The sequence below is a fragment of the Clarias gariepinus genome, chromosome 11 (assembly GCF_024256425.1).
Source record: "Clarias gariepinus isolate MV-2021 ecotype Netherlands chromosome 11, CGAR_prim_01v2, whole genome shotgun sequence".
Lineage (NCBI taxonomy): Eukaryota > Metazoa > Chordata > Actinopteri > Siluriformes > Clariidae > Clarias > Clarias gariepinus.
The window spans coordinates 24,547,244-24,567,581 of record NC_071110.1 but is presented as its reverse complement, the minus strand read 5'-3'; the positions used below and the strand labels follow the sequence as shown (position 1 = coordinate 24,567,581).

Here is a 20,338-nt window from a genome sequence, read left to right as displayed (position 1 = left end):
TAGTATTTTTTTTAAAACCATACCTTTGTTTGTGTATATAAGTCCTGCTGTATTACACAGAGGACACACAATGCTGAGAAGCTGGAAAACCTTATGCAATCCACCACATTAGACATTCACACTTTGGTTAATCAAGGATACGAGAGGCTGCAATTAATCATGAGACAAAGGCGAGGCGTCCAATCACATTTGAATGATAAGAGGTGTTCAGGTGGAGATCTGAGAGAAAGACATTGTTCTGATAATGGAGACTCAGCTAGACTGGCTGTGTGTGACACAGATGAAGCCAGTAATATGGAAAACTCCTCTCTTGGACTCCTTTTATCTTCTTCTATCTCTGATCTATATCCCTATCCTTTTTTTAATCTTCACCACATGTGTAGAGCTTGAAAGCCTTGAAAGCATGAAGATTTATTGACTAATCCTAGATCGTTAGGAGACATGGCACTGTACTGTAAATGCCAAGTGATCTTGTGATCTCATTATCAAAGAAGAGGAATCAACTTATTTCTTGATTTTCATTTAAAACTTAAGTTCAAGTTTTAAATGATCCTATAAATTTTTGATTTAACAGAATCTATAGAATCATATCATAAACGGAACAGGAACTGGAAGTTCCTGGTTCTTTATAAGCACTTCATTTAAAAAAGCCCACTTAATTAAAACTCTCTAAAAAGTAATCAGAAACCTATTCAGTAAAATGGATCGCATTACCAGGCTGATGAGACTTGATTTGGTTCTATATTTACACTGAAATACTCTGAAAAACACATGAGTTGACTAAATGATACAATTTCCTTCCATGGAACCTGATTAGAGTTATTAGCATTTAGGGCCATGCAGAAGCACTCAGTAAGCTTAACTACGCTCCAGTGAAGAGTTCTTAACCCATGAATAACAACTTTGAGTCTTCTGGGACCCATCCTGGTTAAGTATAATCAAAGATGGCTGTAGTCCAAAATGACACTGAAGGACAACTATCATTACTTCATGTAAAGTAAACCATTTGAAAAATGAAAAAGTGGTGGTCATGCGAATGAACAGGAGCGTAACTGAACTGAACTGGAACTGAATTAATTTATACAAGTTACTCACTTATAGAGGCTAGTAGTACCAGTAGTATTATATTTACTCACTATGGATTCTGGAAAAATTTATATTTTTAACTTAAACCTAAAACCAGTAAATTTTCCTGTGTTGTTTACATTTAAAACCATCTGGACTGATATACTGTATATACTGTAGTGTGTTATTTACCACTGGGGCTTTTTGATAAGATAATTTTGACTTCATTACCTTCTCTACAAAAGTGGAGGTTGCAGGTTAAATAACAACTCAATTCAGATTAGCATTGCCTAACCTTGCTCCAGGATTGCTCTGTGTGCATGGAGTTTGCATGTTCTCCATGTGCTTGGTTGCTTTCCTCCAGGTCCTCAAACTCAAACCATGTCAACAGTCCATTAATAATGATGACAAAATACTGTTATGATGCCTTCATGTGTAAACTTAAATATTTAAATCTAGGTATAGGCTACGCATCAGGCAGTAACCTGGTAGTCATAAGTTTGCTTTTAAAAAATAACAATAAAAAGTGTCAAACTGCTATCTGCCTTTATACTTCGACAGCTAGAACCTGCACATCCTATAGTGTTTAATATAATTAAATGACCATGTGTTTATCTTTGCATGGGTCATTTACTCATATTGATGGATCAAGAGTTTACTCATCCATTGTTGGAGTGGCTGTCCCACAAATAGATTCAACCCACTGTATTATTTACAGCAACAATTCTGAAATAATTTGAAACGATTGGATCATGAGAATATAATACATACATTGTGAAATATTTGGAAATATTGGAAATTTTACAATGTATGTATTAAACTCTTACTATACTGTATATGTTTATGATTTTTTACTTTTACATCTAAAATGACAATGGCACCATTGTTACAGACCTGTAATGTAACACTCATGACCGTGACATAAAAAAAAAAAAAAAAAATCCAAACAGAGCATTATTTTAAAATGGCTGACGCATTTGGGGAAATACTATCGTGTTAAAAATCTCAAACCAGTAATTCTAGAAATAATCTTCTGTCTGGATTTAAAAATGTCATGGTCACTAGCATCACATTATAGGAGTGTAACAATGAGAGTATTGTCATTTTGGTTGCAAAGGTGTTGTGGAATTCTAGTGGTCGTTGCTAATGTTACACTTTTGACTGGTGTTACAGTTCTATATTGAGAGTATTTTCTGTCTTTTACATTTAATTTCATTCTTAAAATGCATGTCAGTAAAAGCACACACTAGTACTGTTTTGCATCATTAAAAAAAAGAACACAAGGACTAGAACCAATAATAGCCCTTCATTATTATTATTATTATTATTATTATTATTATTATTATTATTGTTGTTGTTGTTGTTGGTTGGGTTAAAACATTTGTTTGGGAGGCTATTACACGTCTGTAATAAATTCAGTGTCCATTGCTACTGATAAAAGTAAAATTCCTATTCAGAACACTGTGTCGCCATCTACTGGTTGAAGTGTATTATTGTATAATATCTAAAATATGCTGGAGTAGTCATGGATGCAAATAATTCAATATATTGGATTTATAGTTAGTACAGTAACATTACACAAACCTAATTCATAATTGTCTTAGTGTTTATTACATCTTAGTTTAGTATTCAGTTTCTGCTAAGTTTAATAGTTTTCCATACACGTACGCGCTCCCACATCACACAGGATAAACAGCACCACAATCTTCGGAATCACCATCTCATTACAGAAAAATCACATTATGTGTTAAATAATTGTTTACATTTAATGAACTAAATAATTAAATTATATACACAGATCAGCCATAACATTAATAACATATATGCATTGTGTGTTCTGACACCTTTTTATCACAGCCAGCATCGATAACCTTTTCATCAATTTGATCTACACTCTTCTATTGAATTATACTACACGGGCAAGACTTCATGTGCAGCAGTATGCTTTGGCCACTCATGACCCTGTCGCCAGTTCACCACTTTTCCTTCCTTGGATCACTTTTGGTAGGTCCTGACCCTGGGAACATCCCACAAGACCTGCAGTTTTGGAGTTGCTGTGACCCAGTCCTCTAGCCATCAGATTTTGTCCCTCGTCGAAGTCAATCACATCCGTATGCTTGCCCATTTTTTCTGCTTTCAATGAATCAATTTCAGGAAGAAATGTTTACTTACTGCTTAAAATATCCCACTCACTTCCAGCTGCCACTGTAACGAGATATTGTGTTTGTAGCTACTGTGAAAAGGGCCAAATTATACTACTGATATAGTATACTGGTAACACACAGGTCATTACTGATGTGGTCATAATGTTATGTGTGTATATATATATTTGGTGCTGTGTACTGTAGGGTGGGGTCGCTGTGGATATGACTTGTTTGTCGGGTGCATCCCATGGGTTCTCGCTCGGTTTGAGATTTGGACGGTTTGGAGGCCAGGTCGGTGGCCTTGAGCTCTTTGACTGCTGGGGCTGTGCATGTTGGGCTGTGTTGTACTCTGTGTTTTGGTGTCTTTCTACTGTGGCCCGACATTGACCTTTGCAGTAATTTGGGATGCATTGGCTTTTTTGTGAGATTGGATAATCAGTATTAATGTGTTTCATGTTACATGGTGTTATCATGGCTGATCAGTGTATACATAAAAACAATATTTATAAAACAAACAATGTTGTATGCTTTCATTTATATATTCATATATTAGAATATTGTTTGTTTTAATTTATTTTTAAATTGTATGTATTGAGCAATATTCATGTTTTTTTATTGTTTATATTCTATTTATAGAAATTACAATAAAAATATAACTTTATTTTCATGCATTTAAATGGTCACTGTGGATAAGGCATTGAAGGTTTATAGTGATATGGACATTTTGTACAGTATTTTTACACACATGCTGTATATGTAAAAATCCTCTCTCTGGTACCACATAAAAATAACATTTTGCAAAACTAGTGTATGGTTACAGCATTTATATTATATAACACTTGTTCATGGCAAATGTATTCTAGGCAACATTGCTGTAGTCAAAGTACAAAACCATGACTGTGGAAGCCACAGACACAAAATTTTAATAGGAAAGGCTAAAGACAGTGCGGATCATTTGTCAAGCTGAATATGAGAAAATCTTTCGTAAAGAATGCAGCATCATTTAATCAAGAAATGTTATATCTCGTGAAATGAAAAATTCTTTTAAATTAAGATGAAAACAATTAGGCTTAGGACAAACTTAGGACAAAAGAACTGGCACTCTATTAAAGTTGGAAGAGCTGATGTGTCCAATATACAGTATGCAGTGTGTGGGAGTCACTCAATCACTGCTTTGTCATCAATTTGTCATCAATGTCAAGCTTTTATAGAGCATTATGTTCACTCACTTATTTCTTCTCTGCACCACTCTGCAAAGGCGGTCTGAAGCCTATCCCAGGGAACATGGGGCGCTAGGCAGGGTGCGTCCTGGATGGGGTGCCAGTCATCCGCGCACACTCACACTCTCACTCACACTCTATGGCTTGTCTTTGGACTGTGGGAGGAAACCATAGTACCCAAAGGAAACCTACGATGCACATAGCACCAAGGCTGGAATCGAACCCTTGCCCCTGGAGTTAGCCACAGTGTTAACTACACCACTGTGCCGCCGCATCGTGTTCATAACAAATGTAAATCAGCTGTGCCATGAATATTCCTGGTATTTTTTACGGTTGACTGATATAGCATGAAAATAATCAACGTTGCTGAAAATTCTATAAATCTGGCAGGAGGTTTTGTTTGTCCTAGGAAAACATTTACACAAAGTTTTACCAAATAATTAAAAAATGAGGCTCAATGTACAAGCCAAATACTGGATATCAAGTGGCACACTTGATAATAAGTGAGAATATGGCTGGCTTTTGTTTTTAGGGCATCTACACAGACACATTCTGAACCATTCCTAGTGGGAAAATGTACCACACTTCAAGAAGATAGTGTCATGTGTAATTGCTAAGGGCAGACACTGTGAAAAGTGGAACCCATCCAGATACAAGATGACTCACCAGACAATATTACTTTCCTTTTCCAAGCTTGCAGTCATTATATAAGACTGGGTTTGAGTTAGCGGTTGTTTTCTAAATGCATACACTTTATGAAAATATCACAAACATTTCATTTTTTAATTTTTTTATTTAATGGCTGTCCATTTAACTATTTAATGTGTATTGCTATATTAGGTGTTCGATATTGCTTTACAAATTGAAATGTTCCTAAAAAGAAATAACATTGCAGTAAATGAAGACACACAGGTCTGTTGAGTTTGAACTGACATAAATCCATTTCACAACATGACACCCACTTTTATCTGACATTCTCAATATTTTGGGGGGCTTCAGAAAGATAAATGTGTAGCAACCTGGGAAATTTTCCTTCACACTGACATCTGGTGGCTTTCATGTAATCAGGAGCTCACTTGACTTTTTGAGGGGTGTCAGGACATTTATCATAAATACTGTACCTGGTTTTAAAAGTCAGTTTGATTCCTTGACTTAAAGTGACCTTGTATGTAAAGGAATTAAGAAGCTCTAAGTGTGAGATAGAAAAGTGGTTCAAGACAATTACGAATTCTTTGACAATCTGTATGAATTTCTCAAAAAAGAGGAGTGGCAGATCCTAAACTCCATGGAAGTACAAGTACAAACTCTAAAAGGCCCCTCGGTGATTAAATCCCTGTGCATAGAGCAACATTGCTAAATGCAGAATCCATTTGGCAGTTCCAGAAAGCCAGACAACCTTGGAGCTTAGTATTATGTTATACTTGCTTGGAAATTTTACACAAAATTAATTGGGACTTTCTAGATACAGACTTACTTGAAATATGCTAAGAGGCCATTGATATTTACTGTATGATGCGGTTACTGCCAATTCAATAAATCCAAACAAGGATTTTCAGCCTTTGTGGTTTTAAAGACTAATTATGGGAATAAAATGGATGTTGGACATGATCTCTGTCTAAAGCTGATGTCCATTTAGCCAGACATCAAATTTCTGACAGCTGCTATGCAGCAAGAACACCCTTCTCATTATAGGTGAGGTGCAGGTGATGCAATGTAATGTTACTCAATGTGTGATTCATACCCAGTGCATTGATATCTCACCCAGACTGAATCTGTGAATAAATCTTGTGGTGTTAATATCAATTGATGGACTTGTGAGAATGAAAATTTTGTTTTGTGCTGTTAATTTCCTCAAATATTGCATGGCAATGCGCAACATGCATTTGATGAAAGGTATGCAAACGTTGGCCTGATTCAGTCTAAGAATTTTATTTTCTCTTCTCTTTTAGTGACACATTTCTCGCCATGTGAATGGTTTTCCCAGACCGCTGCAAATTATCATGAATGTTCTCTGTCTCTCTCTTTCTCTCTCTCTCTCTCTATATATATATATTTTTTTTTTCTTTTTGAAAGATTCTTTGACTTAGTGGTTAAATGCGGCTATGAACGCTAGTCTCGTGTATAGCCAACTGTTCTTCTGTATGCGAGGGGGTGGGGCTTGCAGCTGAAGGGTGAGGCTTTCGTGGTAAGCTTCGAAGGTGTGGTGAAGATGATATAGCCATGGTGGTGGTCGGGGTTGTAGGAGGAGAGGGAACAGGGGTGCGAGGGTATCTTCTTCCTGAGTAGGTATGTGCATCTGGAGAGGAAAATGTGCTGGGATAGCAAGGTGGACTGTGTGGATCCAAAGGGTGGATGTAGTTACACGGCTCCTCGTCTTGTTCTTCGGAAAAGTCCTGCAGTTTGATAAGAAAATAATTTAATGCAATCAACCAAGCTAAAGAGTGAAGTTATCCTTAGATTTAAAAAGCAATTCAGCTTTAACAATGCTGGAGACATATTTTACTTACTGTTTCCTTTAGAACATATAAACCACCTGGGCCTTTACGATTATGGTAGCTCCTTCCTGGAACAATATCAACTGCAACTACAAAGTATGGATATGTATTGTTAATGCTTATTTGGTAACAGTTTAATGCTAGGATGAAAAGTCTTAAATGGGTTCAATTTGAAAAAAAAAAAAAAAAAAAATATATATATATATATATATATATATATATATATATATATATATATATCCCTCAACAACAGAGCAGAGCCCTATTTTAGGGATTGATGTACTGTAAATGCACATGGCTAGGAAAAGTACCGTAACACCCAGATTACCCTCTCTTTTTTTTATGAAAGTAGTAACATGTGCTAAAATTAGACTAACACTAGATGCTGACTCTTTTGGGTTAAATGTCACATCTATTCTGACAGCAGACCACCAGCTTGCTTTTAATTGTGTGAAGACAGTGTATTAATGGGCTCAACATTTTGTTCATGGGTAATTTACAGTTTAATTAATTTACATTTTATTTTGTAAATGTAATTTCCAGTTCCATTTTTATTTTATAGACAATCCTACCTTTAACATTATAAAAAAAAACTGTGAATTTTAATTTTAATTTTTTTTTATTTTTAGTTTATTTCTAAAAATTATTTTTTTGGTTATGGCCAGTCTTGTGAATGTGCAAATTAATTTAAGTTGTAATTTTGTCAGTAGTTTGTATGTGAACTAAAACATTTATTTAACATATGTTCTGATAAAAAACTGTCAAACTAAACATTTATGAACGTAGGTTCATGTCAGGTATTATGAAGTGTAAAGTTAATCTACAATAAATACAAAAAAATGCATATCACAATTACAATGTGCAAGCAATTTATAATTGTGTTGCTTATGAAATTAAAAGTTTAAGTAGACTGAAATCCTGAGGTGTTACCTTCATGATTGCCATTGCTCTGCTCAACATTTTGCCTGCTGTGCATAACTGGCTGTTGCCTTTTTCTATAAACACAGATAAACAGATGAGCTTTGTTAAAGTAATACGCAAATATAACGATTAAAAAAACATTAATCGTTAAGTCTTCTGTATTTTATCAGGTACATATATGATAGCATATAAGGGGTTTATTAATGTGTTATTTGTGTAACGCAGCTTAAATAAGACAACTGAAAAATGTTTATTCAACATATATACACATTGTTATTCATAGCAAACTTGTGCATAACTAGCCATCTGTTATACGGATTACTGCATGTGTTAGTTGTGGTAATTATTACAATACTAAGTAAATAAATATCTTATTAGACTTGATTATTGATGTCTAACTTGACCTGAACAGGATCTTTGTAGTGCCAAGTGACATGGGTTTTTTAATGTAGCTTACTCTTTTACATTACCACACATAATGATATTAATTGTGATTGTCACAAGACCATCCTAGAATCTATATAGGTAATACAAAGATCTATATTATTAATTAATATTTTTTCATACTTTTTATGAAATATTTTTTTTACATTATCACAACTAATAATGCAATAATAATTCATTTTTACCTAACAGATCAAGTTATGAACCAATACAGGTTGTAATAAATAAAGACTAATACATAGTAAATACATTGTAAATAAGTAAGTATCTAATTTAAACTTCATTATACAAATCAATTAATGACTTTTATTGATCCATTATACAGATTATACATTCTCCCAAGAAGAATGGGCGACAATTCCTCCTGAACGATGTGCTGGTCTGATACACAGCCACAGGACGTGCCTGGTTGAGGTTATTGCTGCCAAATGAGTCAACCAGTTATTAATTCTAAGGGTTCACTTAATTTTTCCACTAATATTTTTAATGTTATCATTTTAGGCGCATTATATTTGTCAATACTCTTGACAGATTTAGATAAAGATCAGATCACATTTAATGATACATTAATGCAGAAAACTATAAAATTCCAAAAGATTCATATACTTTTTCTTGCTATTGTAACTTATCTGTATATATACAGTTTATATATGAAAATGAGGGGCAAAAACATGCCAAAGAAAAACAAACCTGCTTCAAACCTAAGAAAACCTTCAAGAAGCTTGTAAAACTATTCCAATGCAAGAATACAAGAAAGTCTGGTTCTTTTTTATAGCAAAATATAAAGAAATGAGCAGCGCCTCAAGCTGTTTGCACAGTTTTGTACATTAAAAGCCATTAAAAGTCACATGAATATCCATAAATTATATAAATTGTTATTAAAACAATTTATTAATTGAGCATTGTTTAATGTGACACAGAATGTGAGATTACTTTTTGGAAGGCTTCCAACAGGCACACACCGTCACCAGGGTTATAAGCAAGAAAATTCCACCAGTGGAAAGAATGATATAGAGAGAACTTCGCCCTGCAGAAAAAAGAAACACCAGGAAAGCCACTTCTGTCAAGATGCTATTCTTTCGAGCTGAAAAACATGTGTCGTTGTTCATCCATCTTCTATTACATACATAGATGCAGCACTACTGTAACTTGATTTTATCTCTCAAACTAAACCAAGAGCTCTTTAAATTGTACTCAAAAGAAACAAGAATGTAGATGAGTCTCAGAGCTCAAGCTGTGACAATGGCCTGGTTGTGTTTACAGGTTTTGTTAGAGCTGGAATGAATAGTGGTGCAAGTTTTTTTTAAAGGGCAGTGGGTGCAGAGAGAATGCAGAACCCCACTGGGTTACTGCAGTGCCATAACTGTGCAGTAGTCCATTAAGGAGGAGAAGGAGGAGGAGGAGGAGGAGGAGGAGGAGGAAGAGTGGTGGAAGTGGTGGAAGCAGAGGCAATAGTTAGTACGCTTCACAGGCATAAAAACTTCACTTGGCCCTTTCAGCAAGCACTGTTAGTAGCACATATGACATTAGAAATGATGTTAAGTTTGGAGCTTACCACAGCTTATTGTAGTAATACATAAGAGTAAGTATACAATAAAAATATGAATCGATTATAAAATAAGAAATAGTAAATATTTGATTGATTTTAAGCTGCACAATTATTGAACAATTATTATGTACAATTTTTACATTTTCTTTTACTGGAAAAATAATACAATCTTTTGAAACAACATATTAATCTCAAACTCCATTTGCACCTCACTCATTACATGACTTACTTTATTCGCGCTTCCTCCGATCTTGAAATCAAATATGTTTAACTGACCTCAAAACTCTACTCGGAAGTAATGCTCATAGCTCGTCTGTAATAATGCTATCGAGTCTTTCGTTTTCCATGCAAACCATCAAGCTGCCAACTACGGAGCATGGAAGCTAACAAATGGTTCCTCTAGGAAAAAGACCTGGTCTAACCTAGTGCATCTTTGCAAACTGCTCTACATGCTGGATCTCAAGTCAGCATGAAACATTGAGAGGAAAGCATTGTCTAACCTCTTCCGCATACATGATCTAATAGATGCTCATAATAGTGTCTAATTCTAGTGTCACTGTGACTGATAGAGGCGAGAGAGAGAATATTATGCTGCTCCCCTTAGGAGTCATCACAGCGGATTATTTGTCCCTTCTCACTCTGTCTTCTGCATCTTTTCTGTCACACCAACCTCCTTCATGTCCTCCTTCATGTCATTAATGAACCTCTTCCTTTTTGGCCCTCCTCCTTTCCTCCTGCCTGGCAGCTTCATCTCTAACAATCTTCTCACCCCTAATCCCTCCCGCACATGTCCAAACCATCTTGGTCTAGTCTCTCTAACTGTCACAAAACTGTCCTACTTGCACTGTCCCTCTAATATACTCACCACTAATCCTGTCTAATCTCACTCCTAATGACCTCTTTTAACCTCCAGATTTGTATTGCTCTAATTCTTAATTTAAAGTTCAAATTATTCTTTCAAAAAGGAGAATTTTAGATAAGCGACAAATGAATTGAAGCCAGTATGACATAATCACTATCATCATAAATAAAAATAATAAATTAAATCATAAATCATAAATGAAATCATCACTATCATCATCTGCAGTTGTGCTAATAAGTCGCTGACCATACAATGTAAAGACCTCGGAAAATTTTAAATGAAAACCAACAGTGGCTATCCCAGCTAACCTAAACATGAGCAATGCTAGCAAACGATGCTTATTCTTGGCTCAGAGTACAAACACATAGTAAAACCTCCAATATTGATTTAACACTTTCAGAGTTTAATTCCTGGGTGTTATTTTAACACTCTAAGTGTAATTCAACACTGGGAAATTTGCCGTCTAGAAGTGCCACAGTATCTACCTGATTGTGTATGTGTGCCATAAAACTAGCATAGGATTGTAAAAATTGAATAGAGTTCAACCCATTCATGTAGGCTTTAATTAAATGTGATCCATATTGAATCAGTGTGTTTTCTTACACTTATTCAATATTAAAAAACTATTCTGCTTGGTAATCACCCATATAACACATAGACCAGACAGAAAATCTAAAAATACAGAAAAAAAGGTTTACATTTCCCATCATGTATCTCTAACATGTAGTATGGAGTGAGAATCAATCCCTACTGTGGAGTACAACACCTACTGTAGACTGTGAGTCTGACAGGAATGCTTTTCATGCTGCTGATGGGGTTCTCCACAGTGCAGGTGTAGACATCATCATCTGACATCAGCACCCGAGAGATATTCAGAACTTTGTGGTCATGTGACAGGAGCAGACGTGTGTCATTGTTCATAGGCTTCCCGCCCTTCAGCCAGCCATAAATAGGCTTTGTACCCCTGTCGTGAGAGCAGTTCAGTGTGAAGTGTTCAGTAAACTCCAGCACAGACGAAGCCACCAAGTGCACGAAAGGCCTGGACACAGGAACTGACAACGAAAGACAAAACAACAACAACAAAAAGATTAAACTGAAAAATTATGTCATTTAAGCAAAACTGCTTTGAAGAAGTATCATGTGGTTGTGTCAAATATGATACTCTGTTAAAGAAGGGTCGAATTATTGTCATGCATCAAGAAAAGACAACAACTATGGAGATTTTTGAAACTACTAAAATCAGGCTAAGAACTGTAAAACGCATCATTAAAACCTGGAAGGATGGTGGTGAACCATCATCTTGGAGGAGGAAATGTGGTTGGAAAAACATCCTGAATGAACATTATGAGAGATCACTTACACATTTATTGTAATTAAAGACAAAAAAAAAAAAGGGGAAAAAAACAGTAGAATTCACAGCTATATTTAAGAGTAAAAGTGAGAGCATTTCCACACACACAATGCAAAGAGAGTTCAAGGGATTGGGACTAAACAGCTTCATAGCCTTGAGAATACTACTTCGCAGTGAAGATAATCAGAAAAAAGGTTCAATTTGCTAGGGGGCATAAAGAAAGGACTGTGGAGCCTTAGAAAAATGTCATGTGGACTGATGAGTCTCCAGAGAGATGGGTGCATCAGGGTAAGAAGAGACGTAGATGAAGTAAATAACCCTTCATGTCTAGTGCTTATTGTACAAGCCTGTCGTGGCAGTGTTATGATCTGAGGTTTCTTCAGTTAGTCAGGTTCAGTGTTCAGCCACATTACGTGCCCAAAAATAGAGGTCAGCTGATCACCTGAATATACTGAATCACCAGGTTTCATCAATGGGCTTTTTTGTGCCTGATGACACAGGCTTACTCCAAAATGACAACGCCAGGATTCATCAGGATCCAATTGTGAAAGAGTGGTTCAGGAAGCATAAGATATTATTTACACACATGGATTGGCCACCACAGAGTTCAGATTTTAAACTTATTGAAAAGCTTTGGGATGAACTGGAGGAGGCTTTGTGGAGTGGTTTGACTCTCCCATCATCAATACGAGATCTTGGAGAGAAATTAATGCGACACTGGACTGAAATAAATGTTGTGAAATTGTATAAGCTTATCAAAATAATGGCATGGCCATAATCAACGCAAAAGGCTGTCCAATAAAATATTGGAGTGTGAGACTTTTTTTGGCCAGGCAGTGTAGGTCTTACAGTCTATAAACAGGATTATTTTTGAGCAGCTTATTTCAGTCTCCATAACAACTGATATTCAATCAATTTTTGTCTTCTAAAATAGTGGGCTTTAAGCACTACATAACAATGCTCAAACCTCTCCATCTGGTACCAACAACAGTTAACCAGAATTAAAGTCATAGACCTTACACTTGTTCTTCATTCTCATGTGAAAATTAACTAAAGTTCTTGACCTGTAATCTGCATTTTGTTTTTGCCATGGTCTGCTATCATGATTTGATGATTAGGTATCTTTATAAACACTCAAATAATGAGTTACACACACACACACACACACACACACACACACACATATAATTGAATTAGAAATTACACTTCTAGCCAAATGTATTAAGATGGCAAAGAGTCAAAAATCTGTCTACAGTACTCAGGTGTCACTTGTTCGATACATGCCTACTTCATTGTTTCCTGAAGATCATGTACAGAAGAAGATTTCTTAAGTGATACAGTCACCTTCACCATTGCTCAACATATTTCTGTCGGCTTTAGGTCTAAAGATGATTAGGTATGTGACAACCTGATATTTTTTTTTTTTACAGTTAACATGGCCAATATCACAAATGTGCTTATGTTTAAATAGGGACCCAGAAATCTGCAGACTATCGAATACTACATATGTAACATTTTAAACATTTATTTTTACATTTAAATTTATTATTATTAGTAGTATTATTTATTTATTTATTTATTTATTTATTTATTTATTTAAATTATTTGACATATTTTTACATTCTAATTTTAAAATGGAAAAAAATTACAGATTTTCAATGTGGCCTCTGGGTTTTTGGACCCAAATAACTATCACACATTTTTTTTTTTTTTCAATTTTCAACTTAAGATTCAAATCTGTATTTATTTTTGTTAAATTTTTCAGCGCACAGGTCAAAGATTTCTGGTTCATGGAGTAGGTGTTTGTTTGTTTGGCAGGAAAACTGGAAATGGAATAAATCTTACATTTTATTTTATTGCTTTGAAAGCCTTTTTCAACTTTCACCCAGTTACAATACTACTCTTAGAAACTCAGAGCTGACTCTCAGATAACTGTGCTGTTTCAGCACATTCTGACGTATTAAAAATTACACCCTCAAAATATACAACAGTGTGTTTGTGCTGCAGCGTTAAGTGGAAAGCTACAGTACATGCCTTCCTCTGCCTACCGTCCACAGTGAGGTTCAGGTGTTTCTCCCCGGTAAAGGTGTCATCAGTGATGGAGATCTCTACTTCATAGGCACCCTCATCTGACAGCTGCAGGTAGTTGAGCAGCAGTGAGCCGTTTTCGAAGAGCATGATGCGGCCACGGTATTCGCTCCGCAAGTTCCCAATGATGTCAGTGCCGATAGACTGTACCACAGTAACAGGTTTGTCCCTCTTTAGCTGCCACTTGATGACGGGTCTGTCTGAGCTGGTGCTAGTATAGCTGACGGAAAGCAGGGCCGAGCTGCCTAGGGTGCCCCTTATGATAGAGGATGGGCAGGTGATGTTGACACCACTGACGGCTTGATGCACACAAAACAAGGATTGTTAAACAATTTTTAAAAAAATCAGCTAAAAACGTTCTATTATGCTTGACTACACAATATAAATTAGAAGAATAAGAATAGGAATAATAAGAAAAATAAAAGGAAATAAGGAAAAATAAACATCATTACATTTACAGAGGATTCGCCTGTCGTTGGATGCTCATTACTAGCTAAAAAGTAAAAGATACAGGCACAATGAAAAGTGCAGCAGCGATTGGATATTGATTGCTTTTTAGTGTGGCATGGCAAAAATTAGAAATTACATTTTTTTTAGCATGGCACTTTGTCCGCATGTTATAAATGGAAAGCAATGCAGTCTGTTTATTGCATTTTACATTTTCTATTAACATTTTTCCCCTTAATAATTGCTTTTCTATTAGACATCTTCTTTATAATCTTCAAACACAACTAAACTCCAATCAGCCATGTTTATGACCAAGATACAAACTCACACGAAATAAAGATCCAGTTAGCTTTATAGGATTTTTGCCAGCCAGTTGATTTTACAAAGCTCTCGCTACTTGCAGTTTTTAATCCAGATTGAAAACTCTATAGAATACCTTTAAAGCTGCACAATGCCATGAATGATAAATGCCCTCACCCTGAATGATGTAAAGGTTTTAATGCTTGGTGTAGTGTTATGTACTATATCTACATAACAAAATGCACATTTATGGATCATCATTATACAACTGAGACTTACAGAATTATCTGTAGACCATCTAAGATGGCTACGTTTACACTACAGGTCTCGATGCCTAATTCTGACTTGTTGCCTATATCTGATTTTTTGACCGTCTGTTTACACGTTCTTTCAATTATGTCTCATATCCGATACACGTGTTTACACTCGCCATGCCATCTGAAACATCGCGCATACTTAAAGGGAGGTTCTTGCCCTACAAACTAGCCAAGATAGACGAAGGTGAAGTATGCTTAGCGCTCTGCGATATATGCGAAGTTCGCGAAACGTCACCATGGTGTTAAAACGGAGGAGGAGAAAAAAACGGCATAATTGCAGCCTGCGCATATCCTTCATATACCAAATATTGATTTCTTAATGTGATTTAGCCCAAATAAGCATTAACACAAGGCGGTGTGTGTCTTTTCGTCTTCCATGTCACCTGCGATGTTATAATTCCACACGCGCTTCCACCGGAGAATAACAATGCGTCATTAAACCGAGAAGAAGTCCCTGTTTTAATGACGTACAGAACGCAATGACTCTGGAAATCCGATCTGTCTGTTTACACGACAATCACATTAGCACATATCTGATTTATATTTGATTTATTTCCACATATGAAGGAGGCCTGAAACCGATCTCGAAATATCGGAATGCATGCGTTTTTTTCCTGTTTACACGGACATAGAACATATCGAATTTGTGTCACATATGAGCAAAAAATCAGAATTGGGTCAGATTTACCTGACAGTGTAAACGTAGCCTAAAATAATTACTAGTGCATGTGCATCTAAAATCAGCAGGGATAGAGGCTCATTACATTGCTTACTCAGTAAGATAAAATTCATCTGAGACGTTTCTCGATAACGCACACTCTTAGCACGCTAAACAACTCTTAAGATATATCTTACGTAAAGTGATTACTTTTCTAAGTGTGTTTCCCAAACTGTCCCTTAGGAGTCTTCTTAAGTCTTAGGTCCGACGCGGTGGCCATAAGTATGGTTTATCATGATTCACCGGGGTTTTTGGCGCTGTGAGTACGTTTCCATCTTTCCGCGCATATTTAATTTTTTTGCCGGTCCTCACAGAAGCTTGCGGTCCTTGCAGAACTTACTCGCCGACGTTCTGCTGGCGTTCTGTAAAGTTTAAACATGTTTAAACATGTTTAATTTTTCACACGGAAAGATGGAAATGTAATCACAGGGCAAGAACTTGCGGTGAATCATGATGAATGATGCAAACCGCATTGGTGGGATTGGGGTACCGTATCTCACAGCGAGTCAAAGCGCATAGGTGAGATAGGTGTATTAAGTCACACAGAAAAAACTCCCAAGGTTTAAAACTCCCAAGTTTATTTTCTCATTTAACTAAATCAAATTTCATCATAAAATAAAAAGTGTCAAAAGAAAAGTCTATCCAGTCATGAATGATGGTTAATGATCAATAAAACATATTTTAAACAAAAAGCAGCGAGCAGCTGGACATCGGGACGTAGAGCGGAAGTACGACGCAAGCGCCTGGCAAGCACAGGTCTGAGCAGGTCAAGAAGCCTTGGAAGGCGAAACCTTTTGTTTAAAATAGCCACCTCAGGCAAAATATAAAAAGGGCTGAAGTTTTGCCTAAAGGAAAAATTTACATGAACCGCACGGCTCCGCGGACGGCGCCGTCTTCAGTTTAATAATACGCTGTATCGCTGCCAAATTATTTGCCACTTATTTAATATTAAAAGTGATCGCCAATTTTAATGCATTAGCCATATTATGAAATAGGCTAATTAAAAGTCACTCTATTAGTTCTGATATCAAATAAAATAAAATTCTTAAACAGGCCTACAGTATATTTCATCATTAATATGACTTTGATAATGTGCCATAATGTGCTTCCATACACCGCTGATTTATAAAGACTGCTGCACAGTGGTGGCGACTAGCATCTTGAGCTGAAACTACGCTAGGAGTGAGTTAAGGTTGGTCCTGACCAACCTTACGAACGTGTGACTTACCTAAAAGATACTTAGCGTACAAACATTTCGGGAAATGCGCCATAACGTTAAGAGAGAGTTTAAGGTACAACTTAAGAACTACTTAGCGATAAGAAGCTTTCGAGAAACCGGGCCCAGGTCTGTTACTGGATGCACAGTCACTACAAAAATAGCAATTTCATTTTCACATCATGGCACAAGACTCTCAGGTAACTTCAATCAGCTGGGTGTCAGTATAAAGCTTTAACAACAGAGTAATATACTGTATTCACAGCTTCATGGTGTGAATAAGACGGTAGCTATGCCTTTAAGGATAATGTTAGGTCATGATTTAAACTATTTAGGCTAACCATTATGGCCACTTAGTACTAGCGGTGGAAGGTAACTAAGTACATTTTTAAAGTACAGTTTTCACAAAGTAGTTTTATTAATCATTACTTTGTACTTTTACTCCACTATATTCTACAACACTTATCTGTACTTTACTTCACTACATATGACTATATATAATTGAGTATGATTTGGATTCCCTTTGTAAAACGCTCAGTTATGTACCAGGTGTTTGAAATTTGAAGCATAACAAGTTACAGATAACATAACCCCTTGACAGTTTGGAATGAGAGAGAGATAGAGACAGAGAGAAAGTATCATTGATACTTAAGTAATTTTAAGTAGGTTTCTAACCTTTTAATACTTTTAAAAAGAATTTAAAAGGATAACTTCTATTTTTAATTGTGTAATAGTTACCTGGGAAATCTCTACTGGGAGAATTGTATTAGCCACAGAATACTATTCGAATTAACTTCAACTATGACTGAATAATACTGTATGATAGAAACACTGTAATTACACTGTCCATACCATTTGCCAATATTACCTTAAGTACATTTTGCCTGTTTGTACAAAATAATTAACTGACCACATGTTAAGTGTGAGTTAACCTCAACATTATAAGTCGTAAGTTTAAGTCACATCATTTGTGGCTACAACATAAAAATGTGAGGAACATCAGATGCTTGTATGTAAGATGCCTTACATATTCTTTATATTTTTCCAATTTCAAGTTTCCTAGCCCAATGTTGCACAGCATTGCATTGCACATACAACTGCACATATCTGTACTTTATTCCAAATATAGTACATTCTGTTACTGCCGTCTATAATTTATATATTTTCTGTTATATTTTTCATAATTTTTTCCCACTTGTACACAAGTAAATTCAGGTTTATGTAAATCTCATAGGTGGTCATACAAAACATTTTATTGCATTTCATACTGTATGTTTTTATGCGTGACCTAAATGTCCATGCCTTATTAAAAAACACTCTCTGCCCCTGTCACCTATAAATAGGGATAATTCAGGACCAATCTCAGACCTGCAATGTCGACTAAATATCATCCAGGCTTATATCGTGCAGAAGCATTATCATTTTTGTAGCAAAGTCATCTAAATGTTCCAGGAGGTTCAAAGGCTGTTCCTTTACCCAGCCATAGCAGGATTGTGTAGTGCGAGTCAGCATGGCATGTCTTCATCGCCTTGGTAACAGGCCTCGGCGTTCACGGCTTGCCAAAGAGAGCTAACAAAGGCCAGGATTGTAGGCCTGTCCTAGTCCAGTGAGGGCCAGCTGGGTAAAAGCCATGCTCTTGTGTGATTGGTGGCTAGCAGACAGTGGCGGCTCAGTGATTTTTGCTAATCAACACACAGCACAATGACACAAAAGTAGTGCTTGGAGCCAGGCTTCGGCTGCTACATGTTCTCCTGCATGAAGCAAGCTCTTTTCCTCTAAAGTATTTTTCCATCTTATCTACATCTTACGCACCATCACTTATGGATTAACAGCATGCTGACTTATAAACTAACAATTCATTAGGAAGACTGGAAATAAAACATTAAAACATTCCGCATATAAAGCAAAAAAAGCAAATTATATAAATAATCACATAACATTCCTTTGAAGCAAAGTCTTTTGGCTGGAGCACAAAATTCACAAACCTTTGTCCTGAAATTAGAAGTTATTTCACTGATGGCAAGGAATGCAAATCAATGTCATGACCTAAACATTTTTATTTTTAGATGTTAAATCATAATAATGCCAAATATGTTCATAGCCTAATAAGAAAGATATAACATACAACACTCATTAGAATTAAGCAAGCAACATCACAAACCGATTGTCAAGCAATCTGCAGGATTTTCTTCCTTTTTTTTTTTTTACTTTTTCTTTTCTTTTTTTGTCTTTTCTCTGCTGAAGATTTGACCCTGGTTCACATGACAGCACATATTTTTTACTTACCTGACAAGAAAAAGGTGAGGATGCACAGGTTTTGGAAAAGTAAAAAAACTCCTGCCTGATTGGAGGAAGCCTGCCTCTCTGCCTTCATCTTGGGAGAAGCGTTGTGTTTTTCTCCCCCGCACTCAGCATGGCTTGGCCACTCCAGGCACGTCTCCGAGAACACACAATGCTTCCTGCCAGACTGGACGCTGCCTGCTCTGAACCCCACTCTCAGGACCCCCAACTGAACAACTCTCTCTCTCTCTCTCTCTCTCTCTCTCTCTCTCTCTTTCTCTCTCTCTCTCAGTAGCTTCCCAGTGCACATCTATTTTCAGGGGTTCCGCTGCATGTGTCCTTATCCAGTAGTGTGTATTGTGTGTGATGGTTTTGTTCAGTTAAGAATACTGATTTTCTGAATACTTTTGTATTTCTTGCACAAAGCCTGAAGGAAATAATTTGAAACTAATTTATAGTCTTATTTTAGGACAGAAACTTAGTCCTTCTTAAAGAACATACAGGCTAATAAATAACTCTTGTGTTAACGTGTAAGATGGTCAGAACAAGAGCCCAGAATGAATAGACCTGCTGTTGCTGAAAAACACTCACCCTCCAACAACAGAGCGCCATCCTTTCCAGTTTACTGAAACACTGCTCACTTTCTTTTTTTTTTAAATGAGCCTTTCATGCCTAGCTTCTTGAAGCTTTAACGAAGGGGTGGGAGAGATAAAGAATTTGTGGGAGAGATAAAGAGCATTTTATATAAATTCTTTAGTGTGTTGTAGATCTACATGACATCCTGGATAAAGTATAATGCTCCAATTTTAATATTTAAATGACAGCATGGTGCCTTTTTCCCCAATATGACATGTGACTATGACTAACACTTCTAGCGGCAGCGACTGAAAGATGATGGCATTGTGCTGCAATCATTTTCTC

At 36.2% G+C, this 20,338-nt stretch overlaps 1 protein-coding gene across 1 annotated transcript; it reads right to left on the bottom strand.

The window, feature by feature from the left end:
• Window positions 1-4,247: 4,247 nt before the first annotated feature.
• hepacama (hepatic and glial cell adhesion molecule a) lies at window positions 4,248-19,629 on the bottom strand. Its single transcript, XM_053507283.1, has 7 exons — window positions 19,424-19,629; window positions 14,100-14,438; window positions 11,471-11,752; window positions 9,223-9,316; window positions 7,855-7,919; window positions 6,937-7,013; window positions 4,248-6,822 (listed from the first exon to the last, which is right to left on the bottom strand). The coding sequence occupies exons 1-7, from the start codon at window positions 19,509-19,511 to the stop codon at window positions 6,520-6,522; spliced, it is 1,248 nt and encodes a 415-aa protein (XP_053363258.1). The 5' UTR covers window positions 19,512-19,629; the 3' UTR covers window positions 4,248-6,519.
• Between the last annotated feature and the right edge of the window lie 709 nt (window positions 19,630-20,338).